Consider the following 27,384-nt stretch of genomic DNA (forward strand, 5'->3'; position numbering starts at 1 on the left):
AGAGGCTGCATATTCCGATCTATTTGTCAAATATATACACCACCTCAAATTTGATGGCACTTGCGCATTTGTGTATGTGTGTGCGTATGTCTGTGTGCGCGCGTGTGCGTGTGCGTGTCCAGCGTCTCAGGACACGGCGTTTCTTTTATGTCTAGTGGCTCAGAAGACCTACAAAGGTCTGCAACGTTTCCACGCACAGTTGGAATTTCAGGTAGGAACGTGCTTCGCGTCCAACCAGCCGTGCTCGGTAGTAGTTCAATACAGGCTCTAGAGAGTTGAAAGCCATAAAGCGTGACTTTACGGGGCAACCACTTTGGGGATTGACTTCACGAAAAGCTAGACATTTCTGCTAAACTTCTTGTCGCTGAGTTTGTTTTTTTAGCTAAAAGCTAGCCGTACGCGAAATATATCAGTGTGTGCACGTTCTCCTTTTCCCTATTCCTCCGGTTCTCGGCACTTACTTCGAACCGACAAAACTTTGGATGTAGGAACAGAACTCTCGTTTCTGTTTCTGTAGACTAACGTCTTGTTATTTTTCCGTCGTTTCTTTTTTTTTTATTTTGAAGGTCGTGCGGTCAAATTAAGAGGACGATAATGCGTTGTTGGTTCTGTCGATAACGGTTGAAAGGAACCTGGAGGGCCGAGTTGGGAGTTTTAAACTCTATACTAGAAAATTGCTGGCTCGGACCAGTTAATTACATCGCAAAAACAAAGGCAGGCAGCGTTGCTCGACGGGGCAAATATATCTGAAACAACACAGGCGCCCATATGAGGGCAAGGGGGCGTGGATTAAACGAGCTCCTAACTACCTAATTTTCGCAGGGCTTCAAAAAAAAAAACACTTTCTTCGCCTTCATTAGTTTATGGCGGGAAAGAAGCCTGTGGTCGCGGCTATACGAGTCGATAAAGCAAACTACTGAGCTTTGAAGTCGGGAATTGCTTCTTTTATTGTTTGTTTTTCTTTGTCGCGGTTGTTTTCGTTTTAAGGGGCGCCTTTAAAAAGTGTAAACACAGTGTGAGCGAGGGAGGGGCTTTGCGAATCTAGTTTGCGACATCCCGATCGATGCGCGGCCATGTTTTATGTGTGAGAACCACGGGCGGAGTGGGGGGAAATGAGGACAGTTCGAGTCAACCTTTCCTCAAGAACCCGGGTCTAGCGACTCTACCCATCAAAGTTATTTGGGCAGTGACCAAAGGAGCCGCGCAGATTCTGTTTACACTCGTTCCGACCGCAACTGAAGCGCGAACTTGGCTTAAGACACTTCATTTCGGCCTCTTGCTAGAGAAAATTTCATCGCGGCCATTTATATAATTAAAAATGCTTTAACCCTCTAGCCCATTTTTTGCGCGTCAAACCTTCACACAGACGTAAAAAGTTGGCTTTACCACATTGCTTGCAAATTCCGACTTTCCCGCAGCACACGTTGGCTAAAGTTGGCTCTTTTCAGTGCAGAAAAGCCGTGCAAGAAAGCCAGACAAGAGAACAGCAAACATTAGACAGACAGACAGACAGACAGACAGACACACAGACAGACAGAGACACAGACAGACAGACAGACAGACAGACAGACAGACAGACAGACAGACAGACAGACAGACAGACGAAATCCTTATGCAGAAAAACTGTACGCAATATTTCTTGGCAGAAGTAATTTCTAGCAACCACCCAGCTTTCCTTCTATTCTATAAAACGTGCATCCCGCGCGCACCTTGCATGTTTTGCCATTTCATACGAAACCGCGGTCACAAAACAGGGACCAAAGATTCCGCGAAATGAGTTGAATCAGAAAGATTTTAGAGCGAACGCCCTACTACGCTACACTTTTCAAGGCCATCTATCGCGTCGCCAAGTGACCTTCAGCCGCCGGCGCCCAATCTGCAGCGGTCTTAAAGCTTCGCTCGCTCAGAGCCTGGCTGCTGCAGTAGCACGAGACGAAGCGGGGGTGAAACGGCTGCTTCGCCTGCGCTTGATCGCTCAGCTCCGGCAGGGCCCTCTATGCGTGCCCTTCAGCGCAAACGACAGGATGAATCGAATCATCCAGTAGATATAGCCAGACGGCAGGCTGCGAAATCTTAAGCAAAGGCAAGCTTTCACGAAGCACCGTGTGCATAGTCTTTGCTTTCGCTCGTGATAGCTATTTAAACCGGAGTCTCTTTTTTTTTTTTTTTTTGCTGCAGTGCAGCAACAACGGCAGTCGTGTCGCCTCCCGAAAGTTTCCTGCTGTCGTGATAAAACCAAGGGTAGCAGAAAATGGCGTTGTGCGCAGTCGCTCCTCAATGACGTCGGATAAGCAAGTTTGCGCACTTTGGCGCCCGGTACAGGGGTTTCGCGGCGGCGGCGGAGGAGGAGGCGGCGTTGTCCGCGTAACCGAGCGAGCGAACGAGCCACCCCAGCAGAAAGAAGATGGAGGAGCGGCGAGTGGTAAAAGTGTGAGGGGGAGGGCGGCACGCGCTGCTAAGGCGTCCTCTCCCAGCGCGTTACCACCGCTCAGTATGTCTCACCGCCTCCCCCTCGTACTTTCGCCATGAGTCGCCGTCGAGGAGCGCCGTCCCTCCCCACGCATTTTCGGCAGAAGCTCCTCAGTTTGTGGCTCATCCGAACCACGTGACATTTGCGCGTTAGATTTAAACACGATTTGCAACAACGTGCTAGGAAGCAGCGAAATGCCGCGAGATAACGGCAGAGTAGAAGGCGCTGCCATGCGTTCCCTAGTCACATGATCACTTCCTGAGACGCAGCTGATATGCGTCGTGACCGAGAAGACTGCAGTTCGAGCTGCGCACAAATTTCGCATTAGAGAATATAGTAATCGTCATACGATTTTTTTACTCGCCTTCTCGATCAGAATAGGTGGCGCTGTGTGCGCTTCACTCATTCCGGTCAAAATATGATGATGTCGAAATTGAAAAGAAAAATTCCTGTAGTTTGTCGTATTTTGCGTGCCGTACTGTTATCTTGTCGTATTCTTGAGTTGTGGTACTGGCAGCTGGCTATGTCACGACAGCATGATGGCTGTTGTAGGAACAGGAAGTTCTGTTGACTACATGAATGTGTCGTTGAGAAAATTGACTTCGTTACGACATAAATGTGAGTCGTAACAACAGATGGCTTTGTCGTAACAACAGGGCTCCTGGTGTCACAAAAAAAGTTTTTTTATCGTATGATAGGAATTCTTGTTAGGTTTCTGCGATATTCCTGTCGCCATTTTAGACTGGGTGATGATTTGTTATATTGGCAGTAGTCGTACATGTCAAATCACGCCTCAGCTGCTAGCATGCCATCTCGTGGACAGAACAGGCCAAACATACACACTCCTTGTTCGGCTACGCAGAACTACGGTGGTTCTACTACACACTCCTTTGCAAACAATTACGTGCTGAAAGCTCAGACTCAGTTGTTGGCGTCATTTTGCGCAGTTGGCCTCAGCAAAAAGTACAGTCTGTGTCAAAAGTTTGTGGACCACTACGAATTCAATACGAAAGCTTGACCTTCAAGTAGTACCGAATTACTTGATGACAGTAAGGGCAGAGACTGCTTTGTGGCCCATTTCTTGCGAACCATTCTTCTGGCACGGCAAAGAAACTTTTGAAAGACCCGCCGCGGTGGCTCAGTGGCTACGGCGTTGTGCTGCTGAGCACGAGGTCGCGGGTTCGTTTCCCGGCCGCGGCGGCCGCTTTTCTGATGGAGGCGAAAAGCAAAAACGCCCGTGTGTACGAGATTTCGGCGCACGTTAAAGATCCTCAGGTGGTCAAAATTAATCCGGAGCCCTCCACTACCGCGCGCCTCACCGCCTGCGTTGCGTCGGCGCGTTAAACCCTACAATCAATCAATCAGAAACTTTTGAAAAAAGACTTCATGTGCACTGAGGGTGAATTGGCGAAGGCGGAGCCAACCAAGGCTGAAGAAGGAACATCGTAGGCACGTGTAGTAAGCAGGGACAAAGTCTATGTTTACATTTAGTGAGAACAATTTTCGCGCACCCAAGGGGCCCGGGCGTCCGGGCGTTGTTTCATTCGGGTTTCTGGTGCATTGGCTTCACTGCACGACCCTGGAGTTAAGATGAAAGCGCCAAGCAATAAGTTGGCTTTTCCCCAAAGCGCACACATCGTGATTTCTTAACAGCCCACGCCTTTCCGGTGCCTTTTTTTTCCGACTTTGGCGACACGAAGAAAACAAACGTAAAGGCGACCGGTGCGTGATGAAAAGTGTCGTGCAGCAAAGAGCACATTCAGCAAGAAAGACGCCGGAATCTCAGATTTGATATAAAAAAACGGGCAAACAAATAAAGAAGCGATAAATGCTTCCGGAGACTTCGATTCATCTATTCAGATTAATTGTAATGGCTTCTTGAAGGCGCTGCGCCGTTCAAAGTGAGCCCCGCTAAACGACGAATTTCTTTTCTTCCCTTCGAGGGCTATTGTGTGCCGCAGGAGAACAGGCGTACTAAATCACCGTTTTATTCCTACCGAAATAATAAGAAACAAGCGCGCCGAACAGCGCGTCAACAACATACTGCATTCGAACGGGGTTTCCGCGCTAGAAAGCAGGCACATGTACGCTACAGCCATGTATGGGTCGATTTATGCGGGGTTCGAAGCAGTTACGAAACAGCGCAAACTGCGCAAGGACAAGGAAACAATAGGAACGGAGTGGGCGCAGACTTCTCTGCTTTGATTTTAAATAGCTCCACAGTGACTCAAGCTGTGTGGGCATCCGCGCATCTCTTTTTTTTTATGCAAGCAAGCACAATCGGGTGCGATGCGACCTGTATGCTCTGGAGAAATTAATCAGGGAATGGCGATAAAATAATATATAATACTTTAAAAATACTCCTGAAAAAAAAAATCCCGGGCCCTCTCCACTAACGTAAAACATAGGGAGGGGCGATACATGCAGTGTATAAGTGTAGTCTTGGTGTCTTGACGTTTTTGCCAACGGAGATGAAACCGTTGGGGGTCGAGGTATATAAAGCTTTGCTGGAAAAGTCTCTTGTCATTGAAGCACGAAGCTCTCTAGCGCGAGGCGTTAACGAGTGTCCCGGTGTTTTTTTTTTTTTTTTTTTGTACGCTTGACGAAGCGCTCCAGCGCGAGGCGTAAACGAGTGCCCCGGTGTTTTTTAGTACGCTTGCGTTCTAGCTCGAGGCGTAAACGAGTGTCCTGGTGTTTTAGTACAGTGACTACATGAGACGAGGGTTACGACGACATTAGACGCCAACAGCCCGAACCCCTAAGGGGCTTCGTCCCTAAAACATGCGACCACCTTCGCAATTGAGATACGAAGAGTGAGGAAACAGCAGAGCTGCAGGTTTTTACTAGCTTTAAATTACTTGTTTTAGGTCTCACCCTTTCTTAATTTGAGAGAAAGTTGGTTAAAAAGCGAAGCTTTCTCTATGGAAACTGAGTTAAATCGAAGTCCACAATGTACACTCTGAAAGTCCGAAATCCAAACTTCCAAATTCCGAAACTCGGCCAATGTTCAAAGCCAATATACCGATGCTACGAACCCAAAGAAAATGCGCACCCTGAATGCGATGACAGCGCAATCGGATGGACGCTGGTTTCATTACGCAATGGACCCTGGTTCGATTCCGACCACTGAAAGACTTTTATGTTTTTGTTCCGACCGAAGTTTTCTGCAAACGATTCCCAAGCCCAAGCTTTTAAACAGCTCCGCCGTTTAAAAAATCGTATCAAAAAAACCTCCTGCTTTTTCGCTCAAAAGGCAAATGGTTCAGGAACTTTGTGAAGTTATTGCACAAAACTCGCACTTCGCACAGAGTAAAGAGTCGACTTGGATGTGAAGTTCGTAAATATGGTTTTCAGAACTTCGGGGCCCTGCTCTCGACGCACGAAATTCAACGTGAACTGTGAATTAGCCGGTAGTCTTTTCTGATTGGCTTTCAATTTCTGTCACGCTTCGGGTTGACGAGGCGGTTGTGAGTGCTTTCGTCATTTTGACGTTTCATGACGTTTGCTGGCACCAGTTCTAAATTTTGTCTTATTTATCTCTACTGAAAACGCATAATCCTTGGTCGGCAGTGAAAAACTAGACGAAATGCAGCGGACATGACAACGTGGGCCTGCCTTTGCTATTCCATAACAACATGGCTTGCATGTCAAGCCCTCTCTGTGATTGGCTGAGAAGGCGTGACGTAGTATAACCAGTAGGCGGGAACGCTTACGTCACACACTGGCGACTTCAGCCTGCGTAAAAGTGACGTGATGCTACGTAACAGCTTGCAAATGGCGGCTGCTGTCGCCGTGAAATAGGGTAAAACATTTCACCGACCCTGGATAGTTTTTGGGACTCGTTGTTTCCAGACATTACTGCCCATATATTTGAAGCTGACATTTTCTGATTACGGTAGTTTCTATGACCAGCTGGAGCAGCGTAGCCCACTTCAAACTGCGCACAAATCATTTGACAACGTTGCCGGTTCCCTTTGTGTGCTGTGCATGTACCTTTTCTTTGGTTTAAATAAATACTAGCTAAATCTCTCGCCCAGTGGGGTAACTGAATATAAACAGCGCTAAAACGGGACAAAGAACGTGACGAGACTGGGCGCTGACTAACAACAACGAGTTTTATTTCGCCGTGGCGGAATATACACCCTCGGAAAACACGAAAAGAAGATAAAGGGAGACACACAATCAACTAATATATAAGGCGCATGTGCGAAAATAACATTCATTGATCAAGGTATCTATGTTCTTTTTCTAACAATTCAATGGATGCCTTGCTGACAGACGAATCACCCCGCTTGTGGATGACATGTGCTTCGTAGATTTCTCTGGCACTTTTTCCTTTATACTTTCTTAGCACACGTGTCTACTCGAAAAGAGGAGTACATTTACGACCTGCCCAATCCGCACAATGGAAAGCCAAATTACTGCCAGTTTTATTTTTCACTGTGTTCGCGTGTTCTCGCAGCCTATCGTTCAGACACCGCCCTGTTTGGCCCGTGTATGATTTACCACAAGAAAACGGAATGTCATAGACTACACCAGACGAGCATTCAACGAAACGCTGGGCGTGGTTCTTCAAGCAGAACTTGGCGCCAGTTCCTTCCCCGTCTACTCTGGCGCACAACCCACTTAGTTTGTTTGGTGCACTGAACACAAAGGTCACTCCGGCTCGTGCTGCAGCCTTTTTTAGCCGGTGGGAAACACCATGAACGTAGGGGATCACTGTCAACTTCTTCCGGTCGATCACTTGGCGTTCTTTTGTAGGGTTCTGGCTGCGTATTTCCTTCAGGAGGGTCTCACACACATTGAACAACAAATGTTCAGGAAAACCAGCCGTTGAATGCTCGTCTGGTGTAGTCTATGACATTCCGTTGTCCTGTGGTAAATCATACACGGGCCAACCAGGGCGGTGTCTGAACGATAGGCTGCGAGAACACGCGAACAAAGTGAAAAATAAAACTGGCAGTAATTTGGCTCTCCATCGTGCGGATTGTGCAGATCGTAAATGTACTCCTCTTTTCGAGCAGACACGTGAGCTAAGAAAGTATAAAGGAAAAAGTGCCAGAGAAATCTACGAAGCACATGTCATCCACAAGCGGGGTGATTCGTCTGTCAGTAAGGCATCCATTGAATTGTTAGAAAAAGAACATAGATACCTTGATCAATGAATGTTATTTTCGCACATGCGCCTCGTATATTAGTTGATTGTGTGTCTCCCTTTATCTTCTTTTCGTGTTTTCCGAGGGTGCATATTCCGCCACGGCGAAATAAAACTTGTTGTTGTTAGTCAGCGCCCAGTCTTTTCACGTTCTTTGTCCCGTTTTAGCGCCGTTTTTCCATATTCAGTTATGTACCAACAAGCCCGCACCAACACACTTTTTCAGTGGGGTAAATAATCTGGGGGGGGGGGGGGTTCTGACCCCTTGCGATGCCCCCCCCCCCCCCCCCTTGAACTTTATCTTTAAGACATCATATTTAAATTGCTTGACAGTTAGGTACAGCGCAATCTCCGTAAAACAAACTCCAATATCTGAAGCCCAGTGAAAGCGGAGCCCACGGCCATGTTTCTTGTAGCTGATGATGTCTCCAACTGCTGTCCGCAACTTCGTGATGCACTCATGGCTTTCAGAGAATTAGGTGTGCTCGCAGCACGCTCCGGGAAGTTAAAGCAACTTTTTTGTGAAAGAAAGTCGGAAAAAAAAAAACATCAAACCCCACCGCTCAGCGCGCTTCTTATTCCAAAAGCCAGCTATATCTGCCGCGTTGGACGAACAAGGTGCCATAATTGCTTCACTCGGTGAAATGATGAAGAAAGCACCAGCCGAGCAGTCTGCGCCGATATCTGGAATTTTGTGCAGCATGGAGTCGGGAAACATTCGCCGCCTCTTGAAAACTCTGTGCTGGAGGAATTTAACGGATACATTCAATGACGTTCGTCAGCAGTCTACGGAATGCCCCAATCCGCAGAAACAGCTCGCCCAGCGCGAGCTTCGCCATCTGCGCTCTGAGGAGATGTTCAATGAACTGTTTGGAGAGACAGTTCATTGAACATCTCCTCAGAGCGCAGATGGTGAAGCTCAGGTGATGGTGGAGCTGATGAAAATAGAAAAGTGCATCTACGTCGAACCATTGAGACCCCGGAAGGCGCCTAGCGAGGTGCGAAGACAGGGGCGCCAATGACGCCCAGTTGAAGCAAGGCCCACTGTTTTTGAATAATTGACGCAGTAGCGGGAATTGAAAAGAGATTTAGTCCAGATTTTGAGGGAATTGTTATGTATGGGACGCTGGAACTTGCCCTCCTGAACCGGCCATCAGATGCAGATCTGGATGTGATCTGACGATACAAGAGCATCAATGTAGGTAAAGTCGTGTCTCGCGCGCGCTTGTTGCACGAAGAACACTGCCACCTGAAATTATTATTATTGTGTACGTATTTATGGCACAGGGGCATCGAGGCCGAAGAGCGCCATGTCAAAGCCCGTTCACAAATGCGACGAAAGCGACGGGAATTCTGCCGCGCGACAAAAATCGGTCCCGACCATTCGACAAAAACGATCGTCGCGCGACAAAGCGATGGAATCCCCGTCGCCTTCGTCTCAAGTGTGAACGGGCCTTTAGAGTGAGTGGTCTTTCAGTCAGTAAAATACATTTTGAAAGGACCTGAGGAGGCTAACAAATAAATCATTGGTATGGGGGTGTAAAATGATCTCAGTCTAAAACGTTGTCAAAAAATGTACATCCCGGCGTATACCATCTTGGAATTACGCGCGGCAGGTAATAAGTTTTAAAAATTCGATGTCTTGGATGTAAGTTAGAAGGCGGTTCGCGGAAAACATAGGTTCAGTTGTTAAAAATAGCAAGTGGTGTAGGGGTACGGCATATCTGTAAATCTCGGGAAAGTGACGGCGTCTAGCGTCCTCCAATCCTGCACATTCAATTAAGATATGGAGAACTGAGAGCCGCCCTCCACATCTGTTGCATATTGGTTGCTGTGTGCTTTTTAATAGGTAAGAACAAGTACCATACGAGTGGCTTATTCGCAGTCTGCACATAGATATTTCAGTAAATGTTTCGTTTTTCTGTAGTATATTGGCCCAACTGTGGTTTTATTAAGGGCTGTGTTTAGCTTTCCGTCCAGACGGAACGAAGCGCTGCGGGTTATCCTTCCGTCCAGACGGAATACAACTGGGAGCTTAGCGTTCCGTCCAGACGGAGCCGACGTGAAATTTGTATAGTTCCGTCCAGACGAGAGCGAAACCGGCTGATTAGACACCACCTGGAGTCTTCCGATTTGGTGTAGGGACTGCGCCTCAGATAATGGCACTGTCGTCACGGTCGTCCCGGGTTCCTCCCGGGTCACGGTCGTCTCGTTCCTCCCAAGATAACACGCTAGAGGTTTGCTCAAGTCAATTTAAATTTACCGCGTTCTACTGCTCCAAGTCGGGTGTCTCGATGCCAGCGCTGCCGTACGGCGTAGACGCGCGTGAATTAAGGCACCCTACTACAACGTTTATAGAACCCCGTTGCCCTACTCCACGAGCGTTCCAAGCGGAACGTGGAAGCTAACCTTTCGTTGCTATTGCCGTTTTATTTCTTAAATGCCGCCAGTAGATAGCGCTGGCAACAGCAGGAGGCGGTTTTCTGCCGTTGACGTAGTATTTCACTTGTTATCGCAAAAACCAAGCATCCTTGATTTTTTTAATAAAAGACACTGCGAATACTGTATTACATACGTATTGATTTGCTGCCTTATATTTGTGTAATGTCGTGTTCTTGTTCAACACTTGAAAAGTATGAACACTGACACCTGGTTTTAGTATTGCCGCGAACCATACATTGGGTTTGTTTATTTGTGTTTTGCTTTTACCGCCCGGCTGTGCCGGTCTCTGTTATCTCTGCGCCAAGGAAAGCGCGTGTTCAATTCTTTCTTTCTGTGCCGCATGTGTTATCTGTTGTGATAGGGAGAGCATTCCGATCTAACGTGAACAGCCCAGAATAATCTTCTTGGGTCTACTATGTTCTCGATGCGAATCGACGTTTCGAGAACCACGCGCGCCAAAAGATAAAAAGCCTGCAGTGCGGACGCCGGGGCATTCGATTCGACGACACTCGCCTGTGCAAGTCACTTTGTTGACAGCTGCTTCGCCGCCTCTGTATTCTTTTGAGTTGTTAGGGGAGCACAAGTTCGCTCCAATAAACGTGTTTCTCATTCAACACAACTGCATCGTCCTTGTCTTCGTGACATCTGGTGGAGGTGCTGGGTACGCACCCTTCATGCCCACTACAACCTCCGACGCCGAGACGCCGAGTACCAACCAGGGGATCGTGTGTGGGTTTGGACTCCCATCCGACGACGCGGACTCAGTGAGAAGCTCCTGCGACAGTATTTCGGACCCTACCAGATTCTACGACGTGTTGGCCAACTTACCTACGAAGTGATCCCCGATGGTGACTCCGGCACATCACGACGACGCACGCGGCCTGAAGTCGTCCACGTGGTTCGCTTAAAACCTTTCTACGAACGATGACGAACTTTTATTTTCATTTGTTCGGACTGTCGCTTATGTTAGCATCGGGTCGATGCACTCTTAGAGGGGGGGTAATGCCGCGAACCATACATTGGGTTTGTTTATTTGTGTTTTGCTTTTACCGCCCGGCTGTGCCGGTCTCTGTTATCTCTGCGCCAAGGAAAGCGCGTGTTCAATTCTTTCTTTCTGTGCCGCATGTGTTATCTGTTGTGATAGGGAGAGCATTCCGATCTAACGTGAACAGCCCAGAATAATCTTCTTGGGTCTACTATGTTCTCGATGCGAATCGACGTTTCGAGAACCACGCGCGCCAAAAGATAAAAAGCCTGCAGTGCGGACGCCGGGGCATTCGATTCGACGACACTCGCCTGTGCAAGTCACTTTGTTGACAGCTGCTTCGCCGCCTCTGTATTCTTTTGAGTTGTTAGGGGAGCACAAGTTCGCTCCAATAAACGTGTTTCTCATTCAACACAACTGCATCGTCCTTGTCTTCGTGACAGTATATAAGTATTGCGCAGCTTTCGTTTCACTTTGGCCGGGTGGGTGAATCGAGTCACAGACAGACAGACGGACAGACAGACGGGCAGACGGACATACAGACAGACCAAAATTTGCATTCAAGTAGCCCAAGAAAGACTATCGTCTTTAAAATCTCTTGAGCAAGTTTGTAAGTTACCTGATGAGCATAGAGCATGAATTTTGGGCTGAGGTTCTTTGTGACCCCCTAATCCAAGTACTGTATTCTTTGGCTGACTACCTTCTGCGATCATTTAAAATGTACAAAGAAGATTAGAGGCCTTCGTTCAGCAGTGGACTTATGTAGGCTGTTGTTGACGATAACAATGATGATGATAATAACGATGGTGATGATGATAATTATTATTACAAGAAAAACTGCTGCGGGGTCCCTCTAAGTCTTTCGCCGTTAAAGAAAAACGTGTTTCAATGTCGCAAGGCACATATGCACCGGTATCTCTGAGCCAAAGCACACCGTGGCCAACCCTGAGCAAAAACTAACAGCGAAATTGTCTTCCTGCTCATTTAATCGCGAAAAAGGGTTAAGTTCGCGGCTGCAGAATCAAAGCCGACTGCCAGGATGGAAGCACGAAACAGCCAGCAAATGAGCCGGAGCTAAATCCGGAAAACAAAAAAATCAAGGTTTTCCAACTTCAGAAAAACAAATGTAGCACTCACAACAACACAGCGGTTATCTACAATGTATTTCACACACGAAAAGGAAATACACCGCTTCGGCCGGCCCCCGTCAGAGCCACGGCTCGGTACTCCGAGTCTCGTTGCGCGCCTAATTACGGCGCCTTAATTGCGCCCCCTGGAATGAGGCACGCGGCTGCACCTGACACACGGACGTCGCCGGCGACAACCGCGACACTAAGGGCGCCCCAAGTAGCGCGGAAAGGAAAGAGCAACGATGCTGAAAAAGAAAGAAAGCCTTCAGTGACTCTATACTCTCCTCTAAGAAACTGGATGACAAACAAAAAGCTAACAAACAACGACGCCTGAGCGCGCGTCAAGTTCACCGAAAAACGTAACACGCCTTCACCTCAAACGACAGCAAGACTAGCTCTCTCACACCATAAAAAACTACCTTCGTTATCGCAGAAATATTATTTCTGTAAAATGGTTAAAAGTTGGGCTAGTCGGATACTGCTCATCATAAAAACAACAGCGTACAAGCTACACAGGACGAGAAAACTAAAAAAGACGCAACAAGCACTGTTGTGTCTTTTTCAGCGTTCTCGTCCCGTCCAGTTTGTGCGCTGTTTTTTTTTTTTATGATAAATATCGTTTCATTTACACAAAACGCCAAGTTTTTGGCTTGAAAACAGAATCATTTAAGTCAACTTTTTTTTTTTGTTCCCGTGCAATCATCGAGTTGGCGCTACTACTGGGGGAAAGACAGGTTGGAATGAACAGGATGGGTTCACTATAACAACACCAACACTCGTCGCCGTTAACACCTTACGAAGACAAGTCTCTTGTAGAAACGTTGGCACTGGGTGCAGTCTTGTCCGCGCTTCGATGCCTTGCACACTGTCACCACTTCGCAGACATCACCGGGTGACGACCGACACACCCTTAAAATGTGGCGACAATGGTGACGATAGTCGAGACTTTTAGCATACCATGTGTTCCGTGCATTCCCTTTGTGTCGTTTGTGCCGATACACTAGAGAGTTTAAGCAGTCCGTCTGTTCCGTCGTTTACGTCGTTACCTTGATTACCGGGACCCGACTGCGCCTGTGCGCGAGGAAGGGCGAGGAGGAATGGCGAGGAGGTGCACCCCACTCTGACGAATGCACGAGCATAGGGCGAGGGCCTGCCCGCGGAACAAATCCCCCTTCCGCGTCGAATGCGCAAGTGCCCAGACAGGTCCCGGTCAACACGGTAACCACGTACAACCCGGAACATACGGACTACTAAACTCTCCACTATTGCGCATGCGCGCGCGAGGGCACGGCGGGGCGGGCCACCCCTCAGTAGGAACGAATGCGCGGGCACGGCGAGGGCCGGACGCCTGTCAGCGGGACTCCGCCCCCCTACCTGAACGAATACGCACACGCCCAGTCGAGTCCCGGTACAGACGGAACACACGATATACTAAAACTCTCTCGTGGCTGCACGGAACTCGTCTCCCTTCTTGGTGCGGGTTACGCGAAGACGGAACGGCAGCGGAGCGCGATCAGGAGCAGGAGCCGTCGTCCCATCCCCGGCGCCACCTCTCGTCGACGCGGGAACAGTCGAACTCCCGTTTGCCCAGCTTCCGGTTGACGATGTTGTGCTGCTCACACAGCCACTGCGCCAGGTCGGCGCGGCTGGACACCCGGGGGGCGCTGGCCTCCAGCCTGCGACACAAAACGCACCCAGCCTGAAACACGAGACGACTCGTTGGACCTTTATTTTTACAGCGACAGCTGTGATTGGCTTGCGCCGTCCGGCGTGCGTGCCGAAAGCAATCATTTTGACATGCCAGGACAAATGCGCAAAGAAGACGCAATAAAGAAATGGCGCAGCTTGCATTATTGGTGCAAGGCTGGAGAAACAGCAGAGCTGGCGGCCCCTCTCGCTTCGTCGAAGACCCGGCTGTTGCACCACACATGTATTTCCGAACTTGCCGCTGAAAAGTCTCCATGACTGGCAGGTCCGGATCGTTTGGTCCGAAGCCTTTCATATATCCCCGAAAATGGACCGCGTTAGCGCGCGCTAGAACCGGCGGCACCCGGCTTCTCGAACTCGGCGTCTGTGCTCCCTATTTCAGGCGCGAACGCACGTGAACTGGCGAGTAGAAGAGCCCGCGAGAGATCACGCCACGAACGCTGGGCAGAGTGTTCTCGGAGGTCGAGCTGGCCGACGCCGGGCGCTCCTCACGAGACGCACGCTCGTGTGCGCGCGGTATTTTTTCTCTGCATTTTTTTTTCGGCAACGCTGGACGGCAGAACGAAAAGCTTAAATAGTTCTACTGTTAAAAAAAAACACGGACACGAACAGAAAGAAGAGATTACACAGAAACTTCCGCGCCGTGTGGTGTCTTCTTTATGTTCCTCCCGTCTTTTCTGCGCGCTTTATGCTATCGCGCCGAAATACCAACTAGCTCCTCAGATAGCTTCAATAATTTCAAACTGTGAAGAAGGCTTCACTGCAAGCGCTTTCTGCAAGCGGGAAAGCGCTACTCACGAAGCAAGTTCCAGCAAAGCATTTCAGCACAAGAACTCCTCTTCGCTGCTGTTTTTAAACAACTGCGGTAAAACAAATACTATCCCTCCCCCCACCCCCATGTGAGGCAGAGATTAGCTAATAAAATTAACAAGAAATTTCTACAGGCCTATTCATACACTTCTGTAGACCTACTAGGAACTGAAGACATTCACTTCTATATACATACTATAGCCTACTTTTATAAAACTATTTTAGAGACCTATTTCTAAAACTAAATCTATAGAACTACTTCTATTCTATAGACCTACTTCAATAGGCCTACTAGAAACCGAAGACATCCACTTCTGCAATGCCTTCAGCAGAGGTACGTACCGCGATCGAAACAGTTGGCTATCGCTTGCCGCTAAATGTATTTTTTTTTCGTTGCTTTTGTTGCAGTGTTATCGTATTCTGTTATGGACCTCGCGTTCTGAGGTGAAAACGGGCGCTTATGGACCTCGCGTTCTCAGGTGTATACGGGCGCTTTGTTTGCTATTTTAACTGCTGTCACTACATCCTTCAACGGCGCCCCCCCCCCTTTTGTAACGTCCCACTATCACACATTTGGACATAAAAGCACATTGAAATCTATTATCGCCTGCGGCTGTGTGCGACCTCGGTTGTAAACTGCAGTCCTCGTTGCAGTGTACGTACGTCAAGCAGACGGCGACAACGTCACGAGAGAAGACAAGGCCCCCCGCGAGTTCCGGCCGACTTTACCTATTTCGGGGTAGCAATTTTTTCTTGCCCCGCGGAGCGATCTCGGCTGCGACGGCGCTCTCGATCTGCCATTGGAACAGGATTTGGTTGCTCCCGATCTGCCTTTGGAACGTGTTTGCTCTAAACGAAGCAAAGATGACGTTGCTCTGAAGGTTCTCCGGACCTGCCGTTGGAATTCAACCTTCTCATCTCCTCCCCTTCCTCCCCCCATCTCCTGCTGCGAGAGCGGAGATCGCGTACCCCACAGCCATCGAGGCGGTAGCGCCATCTGTGAGCCCAGCGATGTACTTTCGCCAGGCGTTACGGGCAACACCTTCGCCTGGAGTGACAATCACCGCCGAACTTCGCGGTGCTAGCCCCTAAACAGCTCAGCTGTTAAGACAGTATAGCTATTCCACCACTTCCCCTGTCCTTTCCTTGACTGAGCGGCCATTCTACACTTGGACCTGACAAAAGCATTTGATAAGGTATCTCACTCGACCATCCTGGCAGGCGTAGAACGCATAGGGCCAGGCGTACGGACGTACAACTATGTTCGCGCCTTCCTGTCACACAGAACAGCCACGCTGACACTGGGTGACTTACAATCTCCTGAAATACAGCTACCGTCATGCGGCACACTGCAGGGGTCGGTCATATCCCCCTTACTGTTTAATCTAGCATTGTCACACATAGCCTGTGCTCTGGACCGAGTGCCCGGTCTTCAATACAGCATGTATGCAGACGATATAACCCTATGGGTCACTCGAGGAAGTGATGCATACACAGAAGCAACCCTTCAAGCTGGCGCTACAGCCGTCGTGCAGGGAGCCCGAGTAGCGGGCCTGCAATGCTCTCCCACCAAATCAGAGATGCTCGTCTTCCCAGCAAAAAATCTGGACCTTCGCGAGAGGCTTCCATCCATGTTTTAGTGGACGGGAAGCCTGTACCGCGGGTCACGAACCTCAAAATTCTAGGCCTTATGCTACAGAGTAATCGGAGAAATACGGAGGTAGTCAAGAAGTTCTCGGCGCATGTTACCCAAATAATTGGCCTGCTCCGTAGGATCGTTGCCCGAGGGCACGGCCTGAAAGAACAAGACCGCTTGAGACTCGTACAAGCGTTTGTTATCAGCCGACTCACATATGCTCTTCCCTATCTTCCCCTCAACGACAGCGAAATGAGTAAAGTAGATGGTCTCATCCGCAAAGCATACCGAGCCGCCTTGCAGTTACCACCGAACGCATCCACTGCCAGATTAGAGACAGCAGGGACATACAATACGGCAGCAGAACTAATCGATGGCCACCGCACTGGCCAAGTCAACCGCCTAGGGCGCTGCTCCGCGGGCAGACTCCTCTTGCAGAAACTCGGGATCGGCCCAGCTCAAAGCCCTGAGTCTGTGCGCTGCATCAAATCATCAATCAGAAATCATATCATCGTTCGACCGATTCCCAAAAACACGCACCCAAAATTTCGTATTGACAGGCGGATTCATCGAGCCACGACACTAGATAAAAAATTTCCCCCTTCCCGAGTGACCCTCTATGTCGATGCCGCAGAATATCGGCATAAAGATGCATTCGCCATTGCTGTAATTCACTCCACGTCATCTCCTCCTCTTGCAACCCTCACCATTCACACCCGTCACCCGCATATCGCGGAATAAGCGGCAATCGCGCTAGCATTAACCCAAAGGCCCACCCCTGAACTTGTATTTTCGGATTCGAAAACGGCCGTTCAAAACTTTGTCAAGGGGCTCATTTCCGCCCCGGCACACAAAATTCTCGGTCTAAATTCGCCATCCCACACGGTCGAACTCCAATGGTTCCCGGCTCACATGGCAGCCCGAGCACTTGTCACCCGGGCGTACGATGTGGACTCTTCCTTCCATGGAGCCAGATCGACCAGGGACAGTCTCCTCACATTCCGAGAGGTCACACAGCATTACCGCCTCTCCCGCCGCAAGCTTCCCCCCGCTCACTCATCCCTCACTCTGGAGGAGGAGCGCCTCTGGCGTCAACTCCAAACGGAATCTCTACCGTGCAGAGCCGTCCTTCATCATGTCCACCCCTCCCTCTACCCATCCTCGCTCTGCCCCCGCTGCGGTGAAAAAGCCACGGTCCAACAGCAAATGTGGGGTTGTGCAGAGGACCCATTCCCTCCAATTAACTCTCCTGACCAGTGGATGGTGGCGTTATGCCGCTCGGACCCCCAACTCCAGAAGGAGCTAGTGACTCGAGCGGCTGAAGTCGTCGCGACCCCCCGGGTCGTGCCCACCCCGCCCTAACCCTTTATGTAGATAAAAGTTATTTCTCTCTCTCTCTCTCTTTGGCGTTCTGGCGGCTGGTTTTTCTCCCCCTTCTCTCTTTCTCTCTGTCTGTACGTCCATCCGTTTTTCCACCTATCTGTGCCTGTGTGTGTGTAGTTGCCCCCCCCCCTCGCCCCCATCCCCCATCTCCCCCTCTTTCGGTACACTCCCCAAGACGGAAGTAGGCAAGAGCTCACTCTGCGCGGAAGTCCTTGGCGCAGTCGTCACACGGGTACAACTTGGCGAAGAGTCTGAAGAAGGCCTCGGCGTCCCTCTGCTGGGCGGGAGTGGGCCGCACCGGGTAGTAGGCGGCCACCGAGTGCAGCAGCGACCACGAGCACCGGCCCAGCTGGGAGCGGTCCGGGGGACAGTCGCGGTACTCGTCTTCCTCGGTTGCCGCCGCCACACCACCCGCTGCGCCAGCCTGCCAGGCGAAAAAAAGAACGAGGGAGTCGAGTGGTCAGCTCATGGACTCCGCCAGCTACAGCAGAGTCGCAATCAATGGCACGGGCAGCCAGGCAAGCACAACGTTTATTAAGCTGAAATAAAAAATAAATAAAATGTGGGCGACCTTCTCCGTTCAGAAGGCCGCACGCCGCCGCTGCTCGAATGTTACTTGACAAAAAAAAAAAAAAAAAAAAAAAGAATGTTTATGAAGCCTTTACCATGTGTGGTCACATAGGTGATTTGTCCTAATAAAATTTCAGTTGCGAGTCAGCGTAGTGGTCAGTGGCGTCGCTAGGGGTGGGGGAGACAGTAAATATGCGTGTCCCCGGCGGCGCTTTGCTGCGCCGAAATCTCGGCTCACTGGCGTTTAGCTTTCGACCTTCGTCTGAAAAGCAGCCACCCCAGCTGGGCTTTCATTGTCACGAGAATTCACTTGAATCCCAGAGCTTCACGGTAACGCAGTGCGTCTGATGCTGGGCGTGTCTGCATCCCATTGCGCATGGAGGCACGACGAAGGTGAGTCTCCTCTCGAACCTAAGAAAGGGAGGCACACACGTTTCCAATAATTTCCAGGTTGCTGTCCTCTGCCCTCCGTGAGACCTGACAAAGATGTATACGGGGAAACTTGTGGACTGTAGCGTCGGTGCTTTACCTTCACGCGGAGACACCTAGCGTCACCTCTGCCCATTCTCTCCGGAACGCTTTCTCAAGGAGAGAGAGGGAGTAAACCCTATTTCGACCTCCGGTTCAGGGGAAGTGGAAAATGTCGTTTCTCAATTGCAATGGACCTTTTTCCAGTATCGGTCCTTTTAGCAGCCACCACGGCGAACCTAAACTGGCACTAAAGGCCCGTCCCAAGAACTGTTTGGCTTTCGGGGAACCCGTGCGCAAAATATCCTGGTCCTGCAATCCCTCCCGCACCCAGCGTCACCCGTGCCTTTCACATGAATGTCACAGTAGCAGGCGCACGCTCGCGTGACTAATTTGCAGTGACCGAAGCACCCCTTTTCTTCCCTTTTTTTTTTTTTATTTTCGTTTCTCCTTCACTGGTAGCAAAGTGCTCGCAGCGTGGTCAGCCGCCTCAAACATTTTTGACCCTTTCTTTTGAAAGCCTTTCTGTGTGCACGTACGAACTCTGCGGACTGCCCGAAAAGAGGAATAAAGACGTGCAGCTCTAGGAAGCACAGCCTCTGCTCCCCAAGCAGCAAGCTGAGGGGGCGCTCTTTGGTTTATTTCGCCCGAGGCTACTACCAAGAATGGCAAACCGGCGGCCCGTGCATGTGCAGATCGCTACTGGAAAAAGGTCTGGCATCTGGAACCAGAAACACAAAAACAACAAAAATACGTCCCGAGTTCCACAGACGTAAGAATTTCAACACTGTATGATATCGGCAGGACAACGCGGTCTCTTGAATGAGCCATCCGCTTAAGAACCCTTAATTTCGAATCCGATAAAGCGTTGTTTGCGCTGTAGCAGGCGTCTGAAAAATGGAGCGTCAGGCTACAAGGCCTGACGCTCCATTACCCCTAATTGCCAGAAATTTTTATATTCGCCTTAATATCCCCCTATACGACTACAGTTCAGTGAAACGAAACTTTTTATAACGTAAAAGCGATAGCAATGCTCCACTAGTGTTCCGCAAGTTTCCACTCCAACGAAGACCAACCATTACCACCAAATATTTTTGTTTGCTAATAACTGAAGTGAAGGCAAAACAAAACAGCCACGCTTCAGTTTTCACGATGTCAAAGAACATCTTATTCCGTCAAAAGAGTTAAAATAATTGTACGCATTGCCCTAACTTAAAAAAAAAAAGAGAAGAGACATTCAGGTGGCGTTCTAAATGATGTTGCCAAAATCTTTGAATGTCGCTAAATGAATCTTTTTACAAAGCTCGATCTTGTTTCCTTTCGCATAACTGCAGGCTTTCAGAAGAATTTTTTTTGCTGCTATTTTACACCATCCGCTAACGCAGGATTTTCTAATGACCTGCTCGACACACTATATGTATTTTATTACAAAATTTCCTAATCATGCCATGTTTGTTTTTGCCAGCTTTAATTTCCCCCACGTTACCTGGAAATCCTCTACGACTGTGACAACGATACCGGAATCCTCTACTTTCCGATCATTATGCGCCTACTTTTACTTTACACAAGCGACTACCCAGCTAAACAGGACATCTTCACCTGTATGTTCGACCTAATACTAAGTGTCCCAGACATTGTTTCAAATATTAGCCATATGCCTGACATTAGCGATCTCTGTATTGTTTGTATTGCCTTTGTCCCGCTGAATGTGCCATCTCATCATTCGTGCAACAAACAAAAGAGAATTTGCTTCTATAGAAAAGCCACTTTTGCTGCTACTGACAACCCTATTCATAAATGAATGTATAAAAATCTTTGAAAATCGTTTGGTTGACGAAAACTGGTACATGTTTAAAGCAGTTCTTGTGCATTCCAGAAAGACCATTTTAATGAACCGTAGTTCGCATTGGTTTAATGCAATAATTAGCGCTCTACAAAACAAAACAGACGGCTTTTCTGTAAGGGTAAATATTCAGGTAATCCACAAGCCTGGATCCTTCAGAGGAAAAAAAAACGAGTATTCATGAAAAAAAAAAAACATTAAAAGAAGCAAAGCATGCTTACTTTAGCATTACTCTTCCTTCATTATTGCCAAAATATCCCCAAAAGTTTTGCATCGTGGTTAACTGTATCGAACGCTCGTATTCTAAAGCCCTCGCTTTAAACATAATCTGCAAAGTTTTTGTTCATTTCTAGACAAAAATAGATACGTCTTTTGTTGTTATTTGGACACTTTATTTTAACAATACAAAATAAGTGGGTAAACTCAATTTAGAAAATTTCAGGAAAATAAAATAAATAAAATAAAGGAAATTAAATAAAATAAAATAAAGGAAATAATGAAATAAAATAAAGCAAATTATTTTAATGTCGCATAAAATAGCGGCAATTGTGCTGATCTGTTCTGATTATTGCTGACATTTTGTATGAGAGGGGGGTGACAAATTTGCTGGGGCCCCGGGTGCAAGGTTAGCCAGGAACGCCACTGTGTCAACGGGCAGTATTTTTTTATTGTGCGAACACGTAAATATGAACCAGAATTGGTTCATATTTACGTGTTCGCTTTTCATTTGTAGCGAACAGAAGCGGCATAAGAATTCATGCGCATTTTCTGAGCATTTTTCTCTTTGTTGCTGGTTGTGTGACAGGAACAAAAGCCACCAGTTTCAGTTGGACATCCTTGCGTCGAATCGTTAACGTCAGCTCTCACCTGGCGAAGTATATTCAGCGAAATTTCGCTTAATAACATCTACGATAGTTAGTGACTGGTCTAGATAGTGAAGTAGCGTAGCTGTGGAATTGTGTATTTTCTATTCGTCGCAACGACGTTTATTCCTTTTCTGTGATACGTGTGGGTTATCCAAGTTTTTTCCTGTTGCTCCCCAAACAAGAAGACAGTGACAATGGCGTGAATGCAACAGGGTATAATAAAGTTGTCTTTAAGCCAGACTGGAAATAAATTGCGTACTTCACAGATTACTTCCATATCTCATGCAATTTCGGTACGGACATAATATTGCTACGGACGTAATTTAAATGTGAAAGGCCGCATTTACGTGGTCTGCGACATGCAATGGGGGCCGGTAGCACGCACGTTCCTTTCCTTCCTTATGTTATTGCCAGTCAACAACTCAATTAACTGTTCCCCCTCGTACATACACTATACGAATGATTGGCCGATCGCCACTGCCACGGTACTACACAGCGTGGTGCCACGTCTGTTTGTAACTTGCATTGTAATAGCATGTAAAGCCTTTTAAAACGCTTGTCTATAACAGCGATTTCTACTTCAACCTGCTGTATCTAAAAAGTGCTGACAGATGCTCTTCAAACTAGTGTTGGGGACTGAAGTGGTCGGCGTAGATGGTGCACTAATTTTATCGAAATTATTTCAAGCCAACACCGCAGAAGGCCGGAAGTACAAAAAGCAGTGTTATAGACAAGCATTTTACCGACTGTACATGGCCTGACGATCGAGATTTCTTGAAAATTAGCAATAAAAACTTATGCGTCGCCATTCACTTGATAGGTTCCCAAATAAAACTACATTCTTCAGCTTGATAAAAAATTTCTCCCTTTCTCGCTGGGGGCAGTGTTTCCATTTCCCCAGTTATGCATGCTCTGGGAATGGCCTGCGCTATACAAAGAAATGACTTTAGCAAAATAAAGGAACATTTGATATCAACAGCACTGAGCAGTGGGAGACCGTGCTGCTTAGCGAGGACCCTGTCATTCAGCGGTGGGCCGTCGAGAGGGCCGAAGACATCCTGCCAAGAGGTGCCAAGACATCCTGGCCGTCGTCTGAAGCACACCGGCCCTGACAAGGTTTTTCCTCTGGACACAATAAAGGTACTTTCTCCTCCTGTCTTACTGTGCGTGCGTGTTATAGATAGGAGGAAGAGAGCGTCCTGTAATCCCACAGTGCTCCTAAGCTCCGTTCAAAGAGGAATTAAACGCCAAAATATCCAGTGGCACTACCTGGAGTCATCTACGGTTTTTTTTTTTATTCGTGCTGTTATTATCAGGGCGTGTTCCCAATAAGAAAAAAATATTACCTTGATTTCGCAATGACCGCTCGATTCTTTCAGCGCGTTTCTCTGCGTATTATCAGACCTTGAGTAGGACTTCGAGCCGCGCAATCTTTGACCGCTATTTCGCCATCACCTGATATACGCTTTCACAGAGCATACATAGCGGAAAAAAGACGAAGGATAGGGTAATAACAGGAGAAGCTTTACTTATCCCGTCTTTGCGTTGCCCTTCACCCTTTCTGCGCTAAGTACACATTCTTTGGGAAAACTATGCTCCAGGGCGTTCAAACCTTTGCCGGCACCAAGACAGGGCCAATGTGTGGTCCGAAACATTTCTAGGCCATCGCGTCCGAAAATTTAATGCAATACTCAAAGCCCTGCTGCCCTAAGTAAGGCTTTAGTAGCACCGCGACATAGAGAAGCGTGGATTTTCGCAGTTACTGGATTTGAAGCAGACGACACAGTTCGCACGCCGGACACCGTTCACATGCCCGCGCGATACGGACGACTTAAGCTTGTACTCTCCAGCTAGAATGATATTCGCGCCAGGGTTTAAAAAACCTGCTGAGAGAAGTCGTTCTAGCCTAACATGCAGGGTAGATAGCAATGATCCGAGAACGATTCGTTATTACATCACCTGCGTTGATGTGGGTAGCCTGTGAACGGCACTAGGACATAAAAAGCAAATGCTCAGACTTACCCCTGCTTTTGCAGGTGTACCACCTTTGCTCTTCGCCCAAGCTTTGAAATCTGAGCACGCTCTGCACGGTTTTTTCCGCCTACTGCCGTGAAAATCGTAGTCTTCGCTGTGACCGTCTTCTGAATCTCTGGACGCCGCCATGTTGACTGCTGTTGTCTCGTCTCGTCTTGGCGGCGTTCTGGCTTCCTTTCGGGTTAATAAATTTCTCGCGAGAAACGCATTCAGTTTTCTTGGTAAATCCGTTTCTTAATCATTCTGTGCTGGAAATTTTGCAATAACATGATATTGTTATTACCCTAACGCTGATTTAGTAATTACAATTTCGCGCCTGCTTCACATTGCCTGGCTTCGTGCGGCGTTACGCATTTATCAGCGGCATAAAGATGTCCGCGAGCGCTGTTGTGTTTGTTTGACAAGAGAGGAGCAGTGCTGAATGGACAACGTGCTGCGCTTGATCATTCATCGGAGTTCCACCGCCCTGGCCCATGGTTTAGTTAGATAATGACGAGAAGCCTGCGGAACGGTGTCCATCAATCGCCGTGAAACAAAGAAGCCCTAGCATGTTCGCCGTCTCAAAGGGCCTCCCCCCAAACAACGCCGTTGTTAGAGGCCGCGCCTCGGGTGAGCACCGTTTCCCATCCCGCCATTCTCATTCAAACTCGTGAGACTGCGTTTCTGGTGTTTATGAATGCGAAGAGCACGCGCCAGCGCGTGCAGCGTGCAGAACCGGGTTCTTGCGAGTGCGCTCGCCGTGATCGGGCTCGCGAGGAGTCGGGGTCTTCGCGCTACCAGCCCCCCGTGTTGTATTTTTCTGTTTCTTCTTTTTGGGGAAGGGGAGACGTGAATGATCGCGCTGAATCGGGCTCCTTGATGCTTTCGCAGGTGTCTCGTCGTTCAAGGCGGGAAACCAGGACCAGCGGTCGAACTTCCAGCGGAACTCTGAGATGAGGTGAGGCTTTGTGCGACGGTGATCGGCGTGGAGGGGTCGTTGACGCGCCGTGTGTTGCCGGCGCGCTGCCGACGTGACAGATTGCACGCGGCATATCACTGGGTCAGGCCTAAGCGCGCAACGCCTCCGCATCGCTGGCTTTGTTGACAGAACGCGTGTCCACTCTTCGGGCGGTGTTTAAAAGCACAGGTAGCTAACGAAAACTCTGCGATGTTTCCTAACTAACCCCAGCCGCCAGTTTTTGCGGTTCCGCCCATTTCGGATACTGGAACGAGGTTTGTTTCTTCGAGCAGTATGTTTCGCGAAGACGAAACTTCAATTGGGAGTACGTGGCCGTATGTTACTGGTGTTAGTGTTTCGGGTTTTTAGTAGTTTTTAGTAAAGACGAGGAAAATGCAGCGTTCCGGCCTGTGCTTGTGGTGGTCGGCTGGGTTGTTTCGTGTCGAAAAAAGTAGGGCGAGGAAACCCGTTTCGACGGTGGAATTCCGTACATCCTTAGTTCGCTAGCTGCTGTTGGCGATCGTAGTTTCACACCGTTCTGCTAGCGGCTTCGTAATCACTGGTAATAAAGCTTATTTCGTTGTCTCTGTGATGGGTCCTGTCATGCTACGATTCGTCAAATTTAAGCTTTTATCGCGCACGCCTGGCTGCTTTAATTTTATTTCTGTACCTGTAAGCGTAAACGCGTTTTTACGCCATTATTCATAAAACCAGAGCTCACAAGGAAGTCTTGTGTTCGCGTTTTATCTCGGTCTCCACCCTTACTTGCGCTCATAGTTTTGATAGCATGCTACAAAGATAAACTTTTCAGTTAAACCACACGTACGATAAAAGCATTTAGTTCCCGACTATTTCTTCAAAATTTGGTTGTACACAAAAGAATGTGGTTGTACAGTCGAACCTGATTGTATTTAAATTATAGGAGGGGAGGGGGCAGTTATATAATTACAAGATTTGTTTGTTTAAAAAATGATTAACAAATTTACTGCCGTAAGAAATTTTCAAATCGTTTTGATGGCCAGTTTCTTACCGTGCCAGCCTTAGCATTTCTCTAGAGTTCTAACGCACTACGATTCACAATTCACCTGCACTGTCGTGTGAAAAATTTGCGGGGCAGAAAGTGGGAATGCAGGATTACTGTGTAAGTCATCATTTAGTAATTTAGGTTTTCAAATTTCAGCACCCCCTTTACTTTGGGCATCGAGACCGAGGAAAAATGGGGGTGCTTAGAATCAAGTAAATACGGTAGGTCTTTTGCCTACACACAGCTAGGGGTAAGCCGTCTTACCGTGTAAGCTGTCTTTAGTGCCCGAGGAACTTTCAAGATAGAACTGTAGATTGAATTGAAGATTGAGGAACTATCACTTGAACATGGACTTTCACTATGCCAGTTCTTTATTACTGAGGAAAGCTGTAGAGCGAGCAAGGTTGTAAGCATGGGACATTCCTACGCTAAGTGTTTATATCCATTACAATGAAAGCCCCTTTTGTAACTGCACCTGGAAGGCGATGGCATGGCGTGAAGGCACAAGTGCTGTGCTGTGTTGACTGTGAACAGCCAGCTGTGTAACCAATGGTTGTGTTTTCACAGTGCGCATAATATTCATTTTGCTGGTTGGCTAGGTAGCGCTGTGCTAGCACCCTAGCAAGTCGCTGCTCAAATGATATTGTTACAGATTCGTTGAGCTGTCCCTGCAAAGTTTAGATCTTCAGTCTGTCCCCGTGGTGTTTACGATTGTGTTGGTTTCTTCGCGCAATACCGCACCGCACGAAGAAGTATCGTTTTTGTGGTGGTTATGTGGGCAGCTAAGGCCATGCTGTGGGCATCTGGGGATTTCCCATCACACAACCAAATCAAGTTTGCCCTGGCTATTGAAGGACCATGTGACATAGTTTTGGCGCTCTTTGGTCTGAGATACCGTTGTGCCAATAAGCGCAAACATACATACCGGGTGTGCGAGGTATTTGAGAACGCTATTCCTTATCGCCATACACACCAGCAGCCTCATATATATCTAGGCGTACGGCATCTTGTTCGTCGACCCCTTATCATTCATACTGCACAGTTTGTTCAAAGGTGGAAGTGTACAAGTTGAAGCGGAAAATGAAACGCCATGCAGTCCTCGTCGGCCTGGCCGCGCTCCACAGCGACTTGGAAATTGCCACCTTTCTGAAAGTAGCGAAGTCTTTCGTTTACAAGATGCGCACAAAGCTGATGTGTTGTGGCCGTGACGTGGCATCTGCGGCGAAAAGGAAAAAAGCACAGTCAGCAGTGAGACATCGTCAGAATACCTTAATTTCTCCGGCGCTGGTGTTATCCGTCGCCCGCAATGGGGGTGCTGCCGTCATGCCACCACACTTTTTTTTGCACGACTACTCGTTAATGCTGCTGGTTATGTGGATGTGCTTGCCACTGTTGTAAAGCCATGGATTTAGAGTGTTTCTAAAGGAAGACGTGTCTTTCAGCACGATTGGGCTCCTGTGCACACCGCCTGTGTCACTCAATAGTAACATGGCTGAGAACTACGACCCTGTCACTTCCAACTTGTGGCCTCCTGGTTCGCCAGATTTAAATCCACTCGACTAATATGTCTGGGGCATCATTTGGAGAGAGAGGCCAACAAAGGGCTGCATAATACAAGAGACTTGCTGAAGGCCGCCATTTTTCACCCAATGGACAACTTTAAAAACCACTTGATCTGTGCATGCAGCCCTTTGCGATGACAAATAGAATCTCTTATTGCTGCCGTTGAGGGATTCATTGAATTGTTAGGGAAATAACCCATAAGAGAAGTAGTTCACAAAGTTTGGTGAAAATGTCTGATCATGCTGGAGATATTGTTGTGCCTGATGCCAATGTTCTGTTCTCAAATACCTCGCGCACCCGGTACATACACACAAATCAAGTTTAAGTGGAATTATTGAGTCCGCTTAACTTTACAACATCC

The 27,384-nt window shown here is 48.2% G+C and overlaps 2 protein-coding genes across 3 annotated transcripts in view; one reads left to right on the forward strand and one right to left on the reverse strand.

Annotated features, from left to right (window-relative positions):
- Positions 1-11,797: 11,797 nt before the first annotated feature.
- On the reverse strand, positions 11,798-23,664 carry Alr (Evr1_Alr domain-containing protein Alr). Its single transcript, XM_077670655.1, has 3 exons — positions 23,488-23,664; positions 17,916-18,142; positions 11,798-13,858 (listed from the first exon to the last, which is right to left on the reverse strand). The coding sequence occupies exons 1-3, from the start codon at positions 23,626-23,628 to the stop codon at positions 13,696-13,698; spliced, it is 531 nt and encodes a 176-aa protein (XP_077526781.1). The 5' UTR covers positions 23,629-23,664; the 3' UTR covers positions 11,798-13,695.
- A 200-nt stretch (positions 23,665-23,864) lies between these two features.
- The window catches only part of LOC144138395 (uncharacterized), a 74,041-nt gene continuing 70,521 nt past the window's right edge, over positions 23,865-27,384 (forward strand). For both annotated transcript variants that reach the window (XM_077670657.1, XM_077670656.1), the window contains exons 1-2: positions 23,865-24,108; positions 24,370-24,436. In XM_077670657.1, coding sequence (XP_077526783.1) covers positions 24,048-24,108; positions 24,370-24,436 — 128 coding nt within the window. In that variant the 5' untranslated portion in view covers positions 23,865-24,047. The remainder of the gene's footprint in view (positions 24,109-24,369; positions 24,437-27,384) is intronic.

Source organism: Haemaphysalis longicornis, unplaced genomic scaffold, assembly GCF_048455015.1.
Source record: "Haemaphysalis longicornis isolate Haplotype H1 unplaced genomic scaffold, Haemaphysalis longicornis Haplotype H1 scaffold_5, whole genome shotgun sequence".
NCBI lineage: Eukaryota > Metazoa > Arthropoda > Arachnida > Ixodida > Ixodidae > Haemaphysalis > Haemaphysalis longicornis.

Excerpts from the sequence above, each read along its gene's own strand:
- Alr (XM_077670655.1), bottom strand. The coding sequence starts at position 23,628 with ATGGCGGCGTCCAGAGATTCAGAAGACGGTCACAGCGAAGACTACGAT. Across the intron at positions 18,143-23,487 it reads GTACACCTGCAAAAGCAGGG|GCTGGCGCAGCGGGTGGTGT; the intron begins GTAAGTCTGAGC and ends TTCGCCTGGCAG. Across the intron at positions 13,859-17,915 it reads GCCAAGGACTTCCGCGCAGA|GCTGGAGGCCAGCGCCCCCC; the intron begins GTGAGCTCTTGC and ends TTTGTGTCGCAG.